Source organism: Xiphias gladius, chromosome 11 (genome assembly GCF_016859285.1).
Source record: "Xiphias gladius isolate SHS-SW01 ecotype Sanya breed wild chromosome 11, ASM1685928v1, whole genome shotgun sequence".
Taxonomy (NCBI): Eukaryota; Metazoa; Chordata; class Actinopteri; order Istiophoriformes; family Xiphiidae; genus Xiphias; species Xiphias gladius.
In genome coordinates this window covers 10,837,296-10,854,467 of record NC_053410.1, presented here as the reverse complement: position 1 = coordinate 10,854,467, position 17,172 = coordinate 10,837,296, and the positions used below count along the sequence as shown (strand labels likewise).

Genomic DNA, 17,172 nt, shown 5'->3' with positions numbered 1-17,172 from the left:
CCTTCCATTATGACTCTAATAGAGAACAAGTCAGTGAGAAGTGTGCTTGAAGTGGTTATATGATCGTGATCAGTAGTATTAGAGACAACCAGCACTGTGAAGTGGAAGTAGCAGCCAGGTTTTTATATGAAGAAGAACAGACAGATGCAGTTTTTTAGTGGTAGCTCTCTGTGTTGCAGCAGCAGCAGAAGGAAACCATTAAGCATCTGGTTAGTAAAGCTACAGTACATTTTGTTTGCCCTGTGAACCCCGTACAACGCACAAAAGCTGAGCTGAGTTTGGCTCAGGGTGGTCAAAGGGGACTACTCAAGTGGCACAAGATGACAGCATTGGTATAGCACAATAATAAAGAAATCTTAAATTTTGTTAAGTGCAGCAAAGCGCATACAATTTCAGTGTTATCCAAGAGGAACTAAACATTGACATTCTTGTCAATCAAATAAGATTATATATATATATATATAATATATATATATATATAATATATAATATATAATATATATAATATATATATATAATATATAATATATAATATATATATATATATATATATTTATATATATATATATATTTATTTTACGCACATTTATATATATATATATATATATATATATATATATAATATATATATATATATATATATAAAATATATAAAATATATATAATATATATATATATATATATATATATATATGTGTGTGTGTGTGTGTGTATATATAAAGCACCCATTATAGAAGTGGCAGAGTAAATTTAGTTTGAAATCTATTTTGCATCATTTAAATAGGCAAATTTATGATTAAAGAGTGTGAAACATGAAAAATAAAATGTAGTAAATCCAACATCAAATGAGTGAATGTGAATGTGAAGTTACATATATATTTCTTTCTTCAAATTAAAAAATAAAGTTAACAACCATTTGCCTACTTCATTTAAAAAACAGTTTGAAGGCCGCAGACTATTTTCCCTTTGCTTTTCTTAAATGGATTGTTTAAAAGATGGCAAAAAAAAAAAAAGATGGCAAAAAAAAATTAAAAAAATTAAAAATAGTGCAAGAGGTATATGCAAGAGTGGGTGCTCAGAGTTGGTGTTGCAAATGTGAAACAAAAAGTTACAGAAAGCATGGAGCAGGGCCTGTGTTTTAAGGAGCCAGCTTGCCAACCAGTTGACATACATTACGTTGTAATATCAACTTCTGACCCTGAAACCAGACACATCCACACTGAAGGACCCGGACCAACGCCATTCCGAAAGGAAAAATGAAAACAGACGACTTTTTAACCTAGTGAAACACACCTGTTAAGCCTGCAAAGCCTAGCAAGGTTTCCCCATTAAATGGAGATCAGACTAAGACAAGAAGAAATACACACAGCGGGACACCACCTGCGCATGCCTTTCACTTTCAGGACTGGCACTTCATTTGTCTATATTTGTCTCTTTGATTGCTTGAGATGCCCACCTTTAAAGGTGTGTCACTTATGTGTGTCCCTTACACACCCTGTGGCATGTTTCTATGTGGTCTGTGAGCCACGGGCATCCCCATCGGGACTGAGGGCAGCTGGTCGGCCTTGAGCTAAAACGCTAGAAGTGACCATTGGCAGATGAGCAGCTTCACTCACTAAGTTCTCATATTCACTACTGTCTTCATCTTCATCATCGTCGTCATCCTCATCATCTTCATCATCTTCCTGCCCTGCAGCTTGTCTATCTAACGAGTCAGAGCTCGAGCCGTCACCATTGCCAAGGTATGGGGTGCTGGGAGTGGTAACAGGATTGGAGCTGGTGCCGAGGCCTAGGCCCAGCCCGAGACCAAGGCCTAGGCCTATCCCCAGTGGGCCGGGGGTAGGGTGTCCTGGAGAGCCCACAGCTTGGGGCCGGGGCAGTAGAGCAGCACTGGTAGGTGGGGAAGAAGAGGAGGGCAGAGAGTCATCCTGGGTTGAGAGGTCAGCATAAGATGGCGGGTTAGGTGATGTACTGGGCCGCTCCGGGGCAGAGGGTGTGTGGAAGGTTGTCCTAGACAGAAAGGAGGTCTCAGAAGGTTCTTTGTTCTCCTCTGGAGTGGAATGGGAATCTGCATTTTGTGCCTCACGGAGTCCTTTGAAAGAAACAGAGACAAAAAGATGTAACTGGTAAAGTCACTGTTGTAGTGTAAAGCAAGTGAAGGTTATTGCAAAGAGTTGGCAAACAAAAGGAGAGGAAATCTAGTTTGACTGGTTGACTGATCAAATGTTTAAAAAAAGCCTAAGGGAGAGGGAGCAACTCAGAGGAACTGAAATGCTATGCATGCTTACCTTAATATTTGTTGTTTTTGCTGTTTGCTTTGAGTCTTAAGCCAATTTATGTTTCACAATATTTAATCAACACACATTTAAAATTTAATGACATTATTCCAGTTTATAGAATCCGAAACAGGTACGTACTTCTCTCCTCTTCTGCCATCTTACGTTTCCTGAGAGCAATTTGTTGTTTGAGTTTGTTTACATCCCCTTGAATTTTCTCCTTCACACGTTCACTTTGTTCTACCTCCCCACACACAGCCTAAAAACAAGACAAACAGGTGAAAATCTCACACAAAAGGGGAAAACAAAAAAAAAAAACTTCCTGAGTAATCTGATGAACAAACAATTTCACTCCATGTCTTAGGCAAAGTCCACCGGCTATCTGTCATCTGGCTCACCTGCACTTTATCTTGTAGTGCACTGTAGACTTGGAATATTGTTCGGATATCCTTCATCACACCATCTTTGTCAAAGAATTCAGCCCTGGAGACATATTTATCAATAGGCATATCCATTACATCATTAATACATAATAAATAATATCACACAGTACAACCTCACCCAATTTTTTCATAAAGATAATACATAACGAGGAACTAGACGGTAAAGGTTTAGTGGTTAAATTGTGGACATCTTATATATCAAAGCTAAATCAAAACTGGCTGTCACACATAAATATCAGCTGAATGAGCTAAGGTGAAAATAGAGTGATCTTATCAGAGGCTGGATAGAAATGCCTGACTATAACCCCTGCAGTCTAGATGATACCGATGCACAGTATTCAACCCATCTATGACAGAAACACTGAGTCTAAGTTTCGACACAAAGACACAGAAATACAAGCAGAAGCATGTGCAGCCTGTCACATACCAGCTTTCCAGTGCATTCAGTCACCTGTGCTGATACTACTAGCACACGGTGACAAGTGTAAACTAGGACACACACACACACACACACACACACACACACACACACACACACACACACACACACACACACACACACACACACACACACACACACACACACACACACACACACACACACACACACACACACACACACACACACACACAGGGTGCTGGGGTTGCACACCACCACAAGAGACCCAGTTTAAATCCTTGCTAGCAGTTCACCCCATCACACAGAAAAGTGTTTGTGGCAGGGAATCAACCCACTGATTAGTTGAGGCACCAGCATGTGTTGCGGGAAGGAGTCGCATGTGTTATGCCCTCAAGCTGAAGCTTTAGTACGCTGTCAGATGAAAACGGGTGGCTGCTGCAACTCCACACATATCAGAAGAGACACGTGGCTGACTAAACCCTCCATAAGCTAAAAATGGGAGCAGTGCAGTGACATGGGTACAGTGCAAAAAAAAAAAAAGAAAAGAAAAGAAAAGAGGAGAAAAAAAAAACCCATGCACCTTACCCATGCTCTTTGATGACCTTGGCGTAGTTGAGTGAGGTGTTGGGCACTGAGGAGACTTTGTATTCCTGCTGGCTTGTGTTGCCAAGGTTTGGGATTGTGAGGGTGATCCTCTGGTTGTACCTACTGAATGGATATGACCAGTTAGCACTATTACTATAATACTACATACAACTATTTTCAACACAAATATGAACTTTTTGCTTTCACAGATCCCTCTTATTAAGAATTTCTTTATTTAGTGAGACAGATTTTGGTGACTTATGAGGCTGAAATGACAGGAAAGATAGATCTCTTCCCATTTCAACATTTTGTGAGTTTGTGAAGCATTGGTAACGTGTCATTTACATATTTATTAAATCCAGTAACAAATAACCCTAACCTTCGAAACATAATTTCATACATGTATGCAAAAATAGGGATGCACCAATCTGACTTTTTCCCTCCCAATACCAAAACTCAGGTTATCTTCCAATACCAAATCCTGATTGGGTACCAGTGCTTTCTTTCTCCCCAAATTTTAACATGAAGCCAGGGACTGAATTAATGTAAGTGACGACAGAAACACTGAATTTGTTAATGACATTGACAAAGAAACTGTTACCATGACTGTGCGCGCGTGTGTGTGTGTGTGTGTTTGACTGTTAATACCTGCGGTTGGGTCTGAAAAGCACATACTCCAGTGCGTGCGTGGAGCTGTTGGCAGTGGAGATGAAGCTGAAAAGAAGGAAGACGAGGTCGGGCACACCAAGCAGCTGAGTCAGCTGTTTGTGGATGATCTGTTCCCTGAACGACATCTGCTGCTGCGTGTTCCTCCGGAACCGGTACCAACCAATGACGTTCTACATGACCAAAGAAACAAAAACAAAGTATCACTAATCCAACCCCATGTAGGAAGAACTAACAACAAGAACAATGGCCACCGAAACACAATATACAATATCTGGGAAAAGAACTGTCCACATCATTATGAACACTGTATAGCCACTTATTGAAATGCTTCAACAAGTAAAGGCAACATATTAATTTCCATACAATTGCACGTTTTGTTTAACAATGTTATATTTGAAGTGTTGACCGTTGAAATCAGGACTTTTAAGGTAATTTCCACAAGGCTAAACTGAATTTATATGTTGAAATGGACCACTGAATCACACTTTTACTTTGCAATCACTCATTAGTTTAGAATAAACTTTAAATTAAAACAGAAAAAATAAAATTAATGTCTCATTTCTTAGGATTAATTTCAGTGCAGCCTTGGTTTAAAGGTAACAAGGGGGCATCACTAACATTTTACAGGACATCAATCACAATGTATGTTGAAATGACGATTTAAAAAAAAAAAAAAAAAAAAAAAAAATTTCACTCACTTTCCGCCTATCTTTAAGAATGCTGTTGAGATTTTCTTCACTGACTTTGCCTGCGTAGTCATAAAAGCTGATGAGAGGAGAGAAAACAAACAAACAAACAAAAAAACAAGTCAGTTCAAACTGATTTATCATGTTCCTAATCTTCCTGTGCCTTAGCCTACTGCTGTTACCTAGAATTGTCAGATGGGGCCATCTACTGTCCAATGTCAAATTAATTCAGCCTGTGCTAAAATGGATGGAAGTTAATTGAGGTATCCATTTAAACTGTCAGTATATTAGGGTGACCTAAAACGAAGATACCACAAGCTACTCTGTGCACAGGCACTTTTTACTGTATAATAAATAAATGCTCCGAAATCTCAATGACTCTTATAAAGTGCCACTTTAACCTATTTTACCTTGTTACGAATGTGTTACAACATTTCTTTTATTTCAGGATTCTCTAAATTATTCAATCATGGCAAATTTCGTAGGCTGACCATTTTTGTCTCCCTAAAGCAGTGTCTGTTCTACTGTAGTACACATGTTGAAATTTTGGCATCTTATAGCATGTGCATTGATGCTTACTGACGATAATGGAAGCTGTTTGAAAATATAAAGCTCATATCTTACCTAAACAACTGTGCACAAGGATCATGGTTATGGATTTCTGTTGGGAACAAACAGAGACAGATGTTTCAGTTATATAGCATGATAAAAGTAAATATTTATAGGAATCCTCCAAATATAAGTCAAAGTGTGGCCCAACGGCCAAAATTCAGAACAGAGTACTGCAACTTGCTGCCATTTACATAAGTATCGGTATTATATTCATGAAGACACCTGTAATTTATATGGCCAAAAAAATGACTGTTTTGGCCCTTAAGACCACACAAGCAGTAAAGTCACAAGGCAGAACTACTTCTGTTACTGATTATGTTACACTTGCTTTTAGTTTTAGTCGACTTAATTTATAAGACAAAACCACACACCAAGCAGACTCAAATGGTTGGAATAGGTTTAACATAATTCTGCAAACTTCTTTGGCACAGTAAACTGAAGTTGAGGGATAAGTGCTCAGCAAAAAGCTGCTTACTGGCATAATTTCTTTCCCAGTTACATTTCACATTCAGATACATCAAAGTATGCTTCTCCTAATAGGACTGAATGGGCTGAGGAGAAATTTAGGAAGCAGTAAAACCAAGCAACCTACACAGCTGAAAAAACTTGTAATCCATTGTTAATATTTTTAATTTATTGCATATATTTTGGCAGATTACAATCTAGTGCGGATTCCTGTGGCTCTCTTTTAGTTATACTGACCATTCACCGATTTTAAATTGAAATTTCAGTGTGAGTAAATCTGAATATTTGTGCTTTGTTTTTCCCCCTCTTTAAATTTCCCCTTTTGCCAACAGTCTGCTGGACTGATCCTCAAAGGCAAGCTTCAACAAGAAATGTTAATGTTAAACCTCTTCTTAGGTTACGGTTGGTCAGTGCCATGTGGGGAATTGCCTGACGTAATCAGACGGTATGCACTTATAAGAATGATAAAAGCTGTCTCTGATAGATACTACTGAATTAACAGAGGAGATGTCAGACTGTATACGCCTACACAGTCTTGGGAAGAGCTCTTAACAAGCAAAATAAGTGAAAACATCTGTGTGGGGGGAACATGAGTGTACCATCAACAGCTTTAGAATAACTTGTATTACATATTGTTCCATTAAGCCATGGCTTTTTGAAAATGGTCTAAAAGGGCTAAATGGTAATGGGCTTTTTTTTCACAACACAAATTTGTACATAGTAGAAAAACAAATGTTACTAATAACATTAACAAAGGCTCTTCTGTATTCAAGTCATCTTAATGGAATTCAACTATCACTAATCATCATTTATCATTAATTAATTTTTATTTACACCTGTGCTTTTCTTGCATTGACATGCCAAAATATCTTCAGTGAAAAGGGCCTATGAAATTATCATCCTGTGAATTTCTTAACTGCCTCTTAAGGCTGCTGTCACAGACTGACATTAATCAGTTGCTACATCTTGCCTGAGATGCCACAAAGTGTTTTTTGGGTTGTTTTTTTTTCTCGTTTCAGGGCTTACCTACTACCTGGAGCAATTCTGCACTGCTGATCTGTGTGTCACTGATGCTGACAGTCTCTTCTTGCCTTACTTCTCCTAATAGAAAGCCCTCCTGTGGAAATAGATTTTTAAAAGAACTCTGGTTAGGACGCTGATGTAGACCTGAAACAATTAGTTCATTTCACAATTAATGAATCAACAGAAAATCAATCAACCCGAATTTTTCTAATCAGTTACTTGTTTAAAGCAAAAATGCCAAACATATTCCGGTTACAACTTCTAAGATGTGAATGCCCACTGTTCTCTGTTTTATGTTGAAATAAACTGAATATCTTTGGCTTTTGGACTGTTGGTCAAACAAAACATGCACTTTGAAGACGTCACCTTGGGCTCCGGGAAATTGTGACATACCCCTACAGTAATGTAATACGGGATACGTTACATAATAAAGGCCATTCGGATGGATAATAATGTTTTGGATATGATTCACTTCATACAGAGCAACAATATACATAACAGAATCTCTGAATTACAATCACGACATCCCTTTATTTAACACAAGATGACAAATCAGCTTTTGGTTCTGGGCGTAAACTAAGTCGTTTGCTTCAGTGACAAGTGACAGCAGCTGGTAAACACAGCGCCGCCTTGCTCCTTGGGTTTATGTCAGGAATGAAGGCAAACTTGTAAGTAGCCACTATCCACCTGCTCAGATTGACTACAGACTTGTCAGGAGGAAAACAGATGTAAACAGCGCTGACGTTAGCTTGGTTAGCTCTAACGCTTGCGTGAAAGATTTCCTTTCCCTTATCACATAACATCTCTCTTCCATTGTGCTTCTACAACGAGCAAGCCAGAGCCAAGACCAAAGAAAAGTATTTTTACACACGTCAGTCACTCTGTTGGACTGTATGGACTTTATTGCAATCACATTAGCTAGGTGGCTAAGAAGCTACTTTAGCAATGCGGAAATGAGAAGAACAAACTGGTAATGATACCTGGTTTGGAATTTTACTGCGTTAGCGTCTTATTTTTGATGTGACACTTGAGGGCTATCAGTTATCAAGTCGAGGTGACTGTAGATACTTGCAGCACCGACACACGAAGTCCCTTGACTTGGTAGCTTAGCTAACATGATAAGTAGCCTACTTCTTAGTATTTCCTGGAGCTCAAACTTTCCCCGCAGCATTCCCATATTGATATAGCAGGTATTCATTTACATGGCTCTTTGTGGCTAATTTTATAACTTGATATTTAAACGCCTGTACGGCTGTAACAGATGAGTTCATCTTAAAATGACTTGTCTTCTCTTCATGTTGATGTAGCTACTAGCTGATTAAACCCTACCCACCGGTAAATAGACGGGACCGATGCTAGCTAGCCAGCAACAGGATGATGACACTGGAAAACAACACTAACTAGTGACGATGGTGAACGATCGGACACATCGCCGAGCTACCCGCACGTTAGCAACCACTGCATAATAGTTTGTCAACACAATTTTAAATACTTACATGATCTGAATTGCTGTTGGCGCTGTGATAACACACAGAAGTAAAAGTATAACCTGAAATGGATGCCGCCATGATGGAAACATCCCTATCAATCCCGATGCCCCCCGCGGTTGGAAGCACACTCCTCAAACGCAAGGTCTTTTGGGAAGTGTAGGCGAAGATTTGACCAGCATGGAGGAAGCCACACAGGGCACACATGGCTGTGGAAATACCTCAGAACCCGAAGACAGATTATCAGATAACGATTTTGGACCTTCAAGACTCGGAACCAAAGAATAGTGAGTGTTGTGATCGACTGCTAAGGTTAATTTATGATGTTCAGTCGTTCTCGTCAGGGTCCATATCTGCGAGAGACATCAACAAAGCTAAGGGATATAACTTCAACCCTTTCAAAACATGTTGTCGGGCTTTTTCTAAGCTAGCAATTATTTAAGCATTTTATCCAACTTGCAGTGCCGCAATAAATGCACAATGTTGGCAAACCTTACCCGTCCAGCATGTGAGCAAGAAGTTGAATTGGGAGCTAGAAAATACGTGCTGTTAGATAAATAAATGGAGTAGAGCTGCAAAGATTGGTCAATTAATCGTTTAGTCAATTGACAGCAAATTAATCGGCAAATATTTTTGATGATTGAATAAACGTTTGTTAATTTTTTTTATAACCATAAGTATCAAAGATTTGCTGGTTCCTGCTTTTCAAATGTGAGGATCTGATGCTTGCCTTGGTCATACATCAGAGTAAACTGAATATCTTTTGGGTATTGGTCTCTTGTTCAGACAAAACAAGACGCATCTATTAAAGTCAACGACTTTTAAATGGATGTTGGGGTGATGTTTGCTGTCTTCCCGAACAAGAGAGCAGGCTTCATAGGAGCTTGCAGTAAAAACACGGATTTTATAAGACATTAGCAGTTTATATAAATTTCATGTCAAGCTACTCATTCATGTATGTGTTTTTTTGTTTGTTTGCTTGTTTGTTTGTTCGTTTTTTGCACTGCACTGTGTAATATTTCTAATAAAGCAATGTGTCATCTATGTCCAAAGTATTTATATACCTAACTAACTGTCAGTGACTGTCCCTCTCTGCAGCTGGGAAGATGCATACCAAAAAGAACTTGAGACATTCAAAGACATTGGGGATGCTGGTGAGATATGGTAATCATACAGAGTACTGACACACTGACATGCTCACTGCCAGAATTAACCCAACATTTCCACTGGTTATTACAGGCGTGATTATATGTCAAGCCAAAATGTGATGATTCCTGAAAGGGGATGTGTTTATTGCAGTATTTTTAGTTTCTAACAATATCCTGTCTTGTTACTAAAGTTTGCGTGTTTCCGTCTTCTTGTTCCGTCTTGTTATAAGGTTTGGTGAGGAAAGCATGAGCCGTGTACTGCGATGGATGGACAAGGCTAAGATCCCAGAAAATGCTGCCATTCTGGACATTGGCACTGGAAATGGAGCCTTTTTAGTTGAACTGGTGTGAACAGAGTGAAAATACTTTTTGACTCCATTATGATTTTAACAGATACTTTGTTTGAATGATCGTAAAGGGTCAGTTCACCACAATCACAGCAAATCACAAAAATGTAGGGACATCTGTGGATTATCAAAGGTAACAGGGAAATTGTTAATGGAAATACTCGTATTTTTCAAAGTTCAGAAAGGTACAATCTGAATGCCTTCCACCTCTACAGGATTGGGATGACGGCAGAAGTTTTAGCAGTCTAAAAACATTGCCAAATACAATCGGCATGACTAAATACCACTACGGGTTAATTGGAAAATACGTTTTTGATTTAGGTGAGCTGAGCCTTTAATAGACAGTTTGCAAAAGACAGCTACTGTGATGACCTTGTTCATAAACTACTTTAACTTTTTTCAGACATTTCTATGGCAGTTGATAAACTTAGTTCTTCATTTGCTTTGTTTTTTGTGTCAAGGCTAAACACGGATACAGGAATCTGATGGGTATCGATTATTCCCCAGCGTCTGTAGAATTGGCCAGAAATGTTCTGCGGGCGGAGGACTTGACAGACGTCACCGTAAAGGTGGGTTCAGTCATGTTTGTCATTAAAGCTATGGTGTTACTGTACATTTAAGTTACAGTAGTGTCTTAATACATTTAGCAGCCATAGGGACTACAATTTCACATGTTTATCATCTTAAGAAGTGACTGAGAGTTGGAAATGTAAATGTACCAAATATACGTGGAAACTGGAATTGGAAGATTTGTGGGTTTTGTAGCAAATACTATAAGGCTGTCATGATGCCACTGAAATGTGTGTTTTTATGTTAAAGTGCCCACCAGTACGCGGATGATGATGGCATTAACACTTTTTAATTGATCAGTGGTATGCTATATGAGTATTCGTGGGGCTAGGTGAACAGTGTAAATCAACATTTTCTGCAAAAATAAATTCACGTCACTTAAATGCTGCAACATAATAATTTAGTGTATCTGGTGAATTTAATGCAACGGACAAATCCCCCATTGATACCAAATGAATCCCATTCATTCCTAAAAGCCAATGATACAATATAGCTTTCAGCGTACTGTGAGCCTCCCCGGGCCTCGGAAGGTTAGAGGAAACTCCTGTGTTTACCATGAGGGAGAGTTGGATAGTGAGAAGGCCCTGAAAGTGATGGAAGTCTGCCCACCATTCAGATTAACCCACCTCATAACCCAAATGAATTGGCAAGATTTAACACCTCTACTAACATGTAAATGCAAGGAAAACATCTTATAAATGATGGCTGGTCTATAATGGATGTGATGAGTGAGTTTTCCTCTACTGTGGTTATAATACAGTTGTATATACAGCGTGTTGTATGCATAACACACCTACGACGGTCTGTGTTAAGCTTGGGCAGAAAGTTTACCTTTGAAGTCAATATTGACCTTGGATGGACAGGGGGAGCACAGTGGTTATGTGTGTGTGAGTGTGAGGGTGAGAGAAATGGTATTTTGGCATCGTGTTGTTTTTTTTTTTTCTCTCTCTTCCCAGTACACAAACTCGTGTTTGTGTGCATATGTAGCCAGATGATTTAGAACAAAAAAAAAAAAAAAACAAAAGAGAAAAAATTTCCTCTTAGAGCTGGGTGGTATATCGATATATTTTCAAACGACATATAGGCTGAGACAATATCGTTTATATCGATATACTTCGATGTTGCCTTACGTAGCCCGTTTTCTGACGTGAGCCGAAGACTCTCTCCTTCTGCTGCAAAAGCAAACCCGGCCCTCAGAGTACTCCTCAAAACAACAGAAGGAGAACTGAGACTGTAATTGGACTATTTTCCAATCAGTCTGTTATCGTTGTTGAAAACAACAGAAGGAGCTTTCTTAGAGATAGCAGCGTTTTCCATACACGGGCTCTACTTCTGCAGCCCTCCCAGGTAGATTAAGACACGCCCAGGTAATCATTCGGCTTCGTTTTAGGTAAATGTCACATTAGTACGTCTTGTTTCACTCTTTTCAAGCTAACTTATTTTTGGCCAAAAACCTGTCTGAGTTGCGAGCGCTGCAGTGAGTGGGAACTGGAGACTTCTCAAATAAGACACGCCACCCACCACTGAGCAAATTCTCAACCTGTGGGAAACACTTAAATTGTAACTACACAAGATAACCTAGGTTACACTCTCTCCCTCTAAACTGCATGTATCTCTGCATGCAAATTGATCGCATACCACGCCACCCACCACCACAAGCAAATTCTCAACCTGTGGGAAACACTGGCTAGGCCTATTTTTATTTAATATAGGGATGTTTATTTTATATAATTTTTCATTTACATGTTTTGCAGTTGTATATTTTCAAACAGGGAAGGTCTGTTTCAATAAAAGTGCTTGTAATATTTCAGTTGGCTTTGGCTTACAACTGAACATTCAGCCCACCTTGTAGAAAATACTGAGATATGTATCGTGCATCACTATTCAGCCTAAAAATACCGAGCTGTGATTTTTGGTCTACATCGCCCAGCCCTTCTTCCTCATCAGGCTGTACCTCAAAGGTCATCCTTAGTCTCAAATCTATGCCAAACCCCCCATCTCCATTTCAATTAGTCACTGCCTACTACCGCTTTGACACTTCCCCTTCATACATTCCTCAAACATCTTCCCAGTTTTTCCGCTTTTTAGGCTCACACTCAAATTGAACTAAGGTCAGTTGCAACAATATATGGACATTTCTGTCTTCAGTGAATCACTGTTGATCCTCCCTCATAAATCTCAATCTCATAAATCTTGTGACCCATGGTTTGTGAGTATGTGGCTCTTGAGGTCACCCCAGAGATCTGGTGTTCTGCCCTCTGTCCAGATAACGGGCTCCTTTCACTAGTTGTGTGGTAGGTCAGTAACCTTCTCAAAATTAACTGCTGTTATGTCAGCAGCTGGAATTTAGTTTTAAAGTGAACCAGTGAGGTATAACACATTTCATTTTGGGTGACGATGAACAATTTCTTCTGCAGGTAATTATAATTATATAGTTTACCCCACAGCTAAAGAGTCTGACTAAACATTAGGTGGCATATTTTATATTTGCTGCAATGCTAATAAAGACAAATTTTTCCTTTATTTTAGGAAATGGATTTCTTAAACTGTCGAGGAGAGCTAAAGGACTTTGATGTCTGCATCGACAAAGGAACATTTGATGCGATAAGTCTAAACCCACACAACACCGAGGAGGGCAAAAAACTCTATGTCCAAGCTTTAAAAGATGCTCTTCAGGACAGAGGATTCTTTGCTGTCACTTCCTGCAACTGGACAAAAGAGCAGCTGCTAGACAGATTCAGAGAAGGTGAACAGAAACTCTGAACTTAAGCATTGTAGGTCTGATAATTTGTTTTTTATTCATTTCTGTTGAATATTGCTTTTGGAGAGAACTGCTTAAAGGTTGCTTGTCAAAGTGTGCTGTTCTCCCAACTGTCCTAAATAACACCAGAGCACTTTGTTCTACATTATTGAGTGATCATTCTAATAAGACATTTAAGAATGTAAATTAAGATCATGTCAAGTCATCAATTTCTTCAGCAGATTTGATTCTGCTTTGGTCCTAAACATAAGCTAAATATATAACATTTTTGTTAATTCTGTGAAACCCATGTTCGCAATTTTATAAATAGGTTAAAACACTGGAAAAAATTGCGATTTATAGTTGTGTTTCTCTGGTCAGTGAAGAACTCATTCACTCAGTCAAAACACAGACACAGTTCCACAACAGCGGAAGGTAACCTGGCAGGCTGTTAAGCTCCAGGAAACAGCTTTGTAAAGTCAGGATTTCGGCAAGCTTCCATTAGTTGTCACTTGTCTCAGTGTAGTCACTCTGGAGAGCCTGCAGGGGGCCAAAGGGCCGGGAGATCTCATCTGTCACACTGAGAGCCTGTCTTGACTAGGTCCCAGGAAGCAACTCAGACAGTGGATGGATAGTTCTCCGCTCACAGTTCTTCTCCTTAATGCGCTGTAGCCGTCGTCCGCCAGAAAAGATTGCAGTGATCTGTGTGTTGATGTTCCTGTGGTTTGCAAAATGCACATGTCTTAACCTGCACTTCTTTTCTCTGTGTTGCCTCACAGGATTTGAATTTGTACAGGAGTTGCCTACACCCAGTTTCCAATTTGGAGGCAAGACAGGCAACAGTGTGACAGCACTCATCTTCAAACGAGTACACTGATTCAAATGCTCCCGGAGGATATTTGTCTTTTTATGTCCCATCAATTTTGTAGTTTTTTTTTTCTGTTTATCACAGGAAATCATACTATCTGTGTATATTAAGACATATTTATACAAGATCTGATTATGTAGGATTTAAACTTTGTGTAGTGAAGCAGACACACAGTGCAATTGAATGGGACAGTTCATTTGAGATAAAAAAAAAATGTGTTTTTTGTTTTTGTTCCATCATATTTGCATTTTCACAGATCCACAGCGCTAACATCTGTAATGTTTGTAACACATTTATGCAGACAATTAACAAGGTTAATTGTTTCATTCAATATCAGTTTTGTTTATATAAATTAAAAATGTTGCGGCGTGTTGGAATGCACTGAGCAGTGTCATGTTGTATTCCAGAAGTTGTACTGGAGTAATTTTCTATCAAACAACCTTTGCTTTCAAAACAGTGCATGCACAGGAATACCCTTTTAACCCCGTGTGTTCTCTATGGATTACAAAACAAAGGCATAATCTGTTTCTGAGGATTATTAATCTCACATTAAAGGGGATTAAAAATGCATGATGTAAACTAGTTTAAAAAGATGAATAACACAAACAGCTGATACTGAGATGACCTACAATTTGATTTTAGATAGTAGTAAATGCTTTCACATGAAACCTTTTAGCTCTGATTAACAAGAGTTCTCTCTGGCCTTTGATGTAATGTAGGTTCCCATGTCTTGTGGCATTAAGAGCCTTTCATATGTGAACTCTTAACCCTTGTGTACCCGCTGGCACTTATTTGACTGGTACATTGCTTTCCTGATGGTATTTGTGGTAATAAGTCAGCCAGACAATGATTCTGGCTTTGTTTGTTCGATTTGATTAATTATCAAAGAGCTAGGGGCCAAAAGCAGTGTAGCTAAGAAAAGAAAAACATCTACGTGATTATTTGTACTGAACATGTTACTCTATGTCATAATTCATCTCATAACCCTCAAAATGACTTTGCAAGGATCCTGTAGGGGTTTCCCTGATCCACAGGTTTGACAACCACTGTTCTGTCTTACCAGGTAGTTACTTGCATCAATCTTTCATGTTGTGAATAATACCCCCTACCTAATTGGTTAAAGTGGAAACCAGCAGAGCTTAGGGTCCCAAGGACCATGATTAAGAACTTCTGACATAATGAGTAAACAAGAGGCCATGGCATCTGTGAGCAGAGGAGCTTGTCTGCCATTTCCTTTCTCAATGGCATCATTAATAACTGCCAAAGTCTGGATCCTAATTGCAAGCTGTGCCAGTGGTCCAATGGGAGCTATCGATGTTGAGGCATGCTGTTGAGTAAACATAAGCAAGCTTTACAAGAATTACTGCCTGGAATTTTACAAGGCTCTGGATATCCTGCCTGGATGTGCACATTATGCCCACTTTGACAACTCTCACAGAGGTTTTCCCATGAAGTGAAATTCCACTGGCTCCAACTCAGTCAACTATTCTCCCCTTTACCTTTGACAACTTTCTCACTGTCTTTAAAACATCTCCTTGGGCAGCTCTTTGAACTTCTTTCATTATATCATTAGATCTTAATAAGTATTAAAGTTACTTTCTTGAATAAACTGTGGCCCAATCATTTCCCTTTACAGAGGTGCTGTTGCTAAGAAACCGACTACACCACAGCCCTGTTTGCCTGACTAAAGTCATGTGTTTTGGGTCAGTTTTTCCATGAAGTTCCATTCCTAATTGTGAATCCTGCACCATAACAGAAATTTAAGTCTTTCGAAATATCTTTACTTTCATAGAAGTTCTGACATGATGAATAAGGAATTATGAAGAGCTTACAAAGTTGATAAGTAATGATGTCGATGCAGATGTAATATTGATGTGCAAAATCTGTTTGAGTAATGTGCTCCTGACACTGTGCGGGCAGTTACAAGTATGCCTGCTTGTTAATTTCAAACCACGAATATGTCTTGACTTTATGTCTGAGAAATGCGTTACAGTGTGCTTTAGACTCCTTCAGGAAGTCCAACTGGCTTTCCTATGAAAAAGACCCATTTTAATCAAAAGGGAAGTTGGAACCATTTCTTGCTGTCATCTTTAAAATTATTTTATTACCGTCCACCATGAAGTAAAATAAAACATAAAAAGTGTGGCTCTTTGCTGGGCTGAACTGAGCCGTACAGAACATTTACCACTGTCAGCACTTTCATCGTTTTCGGGTTGGCACGTTTGAAACTGCACTTTTATTCTGCTCATAATGTTAACCTATAAGGTTTTAGACTTGGTGCCATAGCCCACTGGCTGCCCTACCAGCATGAATACGACGCTTTCATTTTAACCTCTCAAGTGTGATACTGCAAATATTTAATGGGTTTTTTTTTTTTTTTCACTCCATCTCCCTGGAAACACGTTTGAAGGTCTCCTGATAGGATTTTCGTGGACTGATTGAATTACTCCACCATGTAGCAGTGAAGTTTTCCATGGAAGGAGAGCCAATGTGGAAGTGGCAAAGTATCCCACTCTTTCAAATCATATCCCTTTTCACATTCTGCCTTTTCAGTAATGACTACCATGTTTACATTACAGCATGATATACACGTCCGTTAAGACCTTAAGATACATGTATGCGTCGCTGTTTTAATATTATTTAACATAAAAGGGGACGAGCAAGAGGCATTGAAGCCTATCGCGGCAACTTTTTTCGTTAGTTAATTCTTGTAAATTTAGCCTTTCGTTGTAGCACTGAGATGTCGACAGCTATCTGCTTCATTAACATCAATGAAAAGCACAGCAATAAAAGGAGCACATGAGTATTGTAAATGCCTTGGGGAGGACCGCTGTGGAACATACCAATTCGGAA

The 17,172-nt window shown here is 39.0% G+C and overlaps 2 protein-coding genes across 3 annotated transcripts; one reads left to right on the top strand and one right to left on the bottom strand.

The window, feature by feature from the left end:
• Positions 1-712: 712 nt before the first annotated feature.
• Positions 713-8,777, bottom strand: abraxas2 (abraxas 2, BRISC complex subunit). Of its 2 annotated transcripts, none has more exons than XM_040140106.1 (9): positions 8,656-8,777; positions 7,163-7,253; positions 5,684-5,720; positions 5,072-5,138; positions 4,353-4,543; positions 3,705-3,827; positions 2,675-2,759; positions 2,418-2,535; positions 713-2,092 (listed from the first exon to the last, which is right to left on the bottom strand). In XM_040140106.1, exons 1-9 carry the CDS (start codon positions 8,725-8,727, stop codon positions 1,509-1,511), a joined length of 1,368 nt encoding a protein of 455 aa, XP_039996040.1. In that variant the 5' UTR covers positions 8,728-8,777; the 3' UTR covers positions 713-1,508. The 2 variants fall into 2 exon arrangements, with proteins under 2 accessions (XP_039996040.1, XP_039996041.1); XM_040140107.1 differs by having other exon boundaries at positions 3,705-3,824; positions 8,656-8,767.
• On the top strand, positions 8,723-14,700 carry eef1akmt2 (EEF1A lysine methyltransferase 2). The gene is made up of 6 exons (XM_040140108.1): positions 8,723-8,933; positions 9,745-9,810; positions 10,025-10,139; positions 10,603-10,710; positions 13,241-13,457; positions 14,231-14,700. Exons 1-6 carry the CDS (start codon positions 8,827-8,829, stop codon positions 14,326-14,328), a joined length of 711 nt encoding a protein of 236 aa, XP_039996042.1. The 5' UTR covers positions 8,723-8,826; the 3' UTR covers positions 14,329-14,700.
• The last annotated feature ends 2,472 nt before the right edge of the window (positions 14,701-17,172 follow it).

Coding starts and splice junctions, on each gene's coding strand:
- abraxas2 (XM_040140106.1), bottom strand. CDS start 8,727: ATGGCGGCATCCATTTCAGGTTATACTTTTACTTCTGTGTGTTATCAC. Junction 5,721..7,162: donor AGAATTGCTCCAGGTAGTAG/GTAAGCCCTGAA, acceptor TGTTCCCAACAG/AAATCCATAACCATGATCCT. Junction 2,760..3,704: donor AAGGTCATCAAAGAGCATGG/GTAAGGTGCATG, acceptor ATATGTCTCCAG/GGCTGAATTCTTTGACAAAG.
- eef1akmt2 (XM_040140108.1), top strand. CDS start 8,827: ATGGAGGAAGCCACACAGGGCACACATGGCTGTGGAAATACCTCAGAA. Junction 8,934..9,744: donor AGACTCGGAACCAAAGAATA/GTGAGTGTTGTG, acceptor CCCTCTCTGCAG/CTGGGAAGATGCATACCAAA. Junction 9,811..10,024: donor GGGGATGCTGGTGAGATATG/GTAATCATACAG, acceptor TCTTGTTATAAG/GTTTGGTGAGGAAAGCATGA.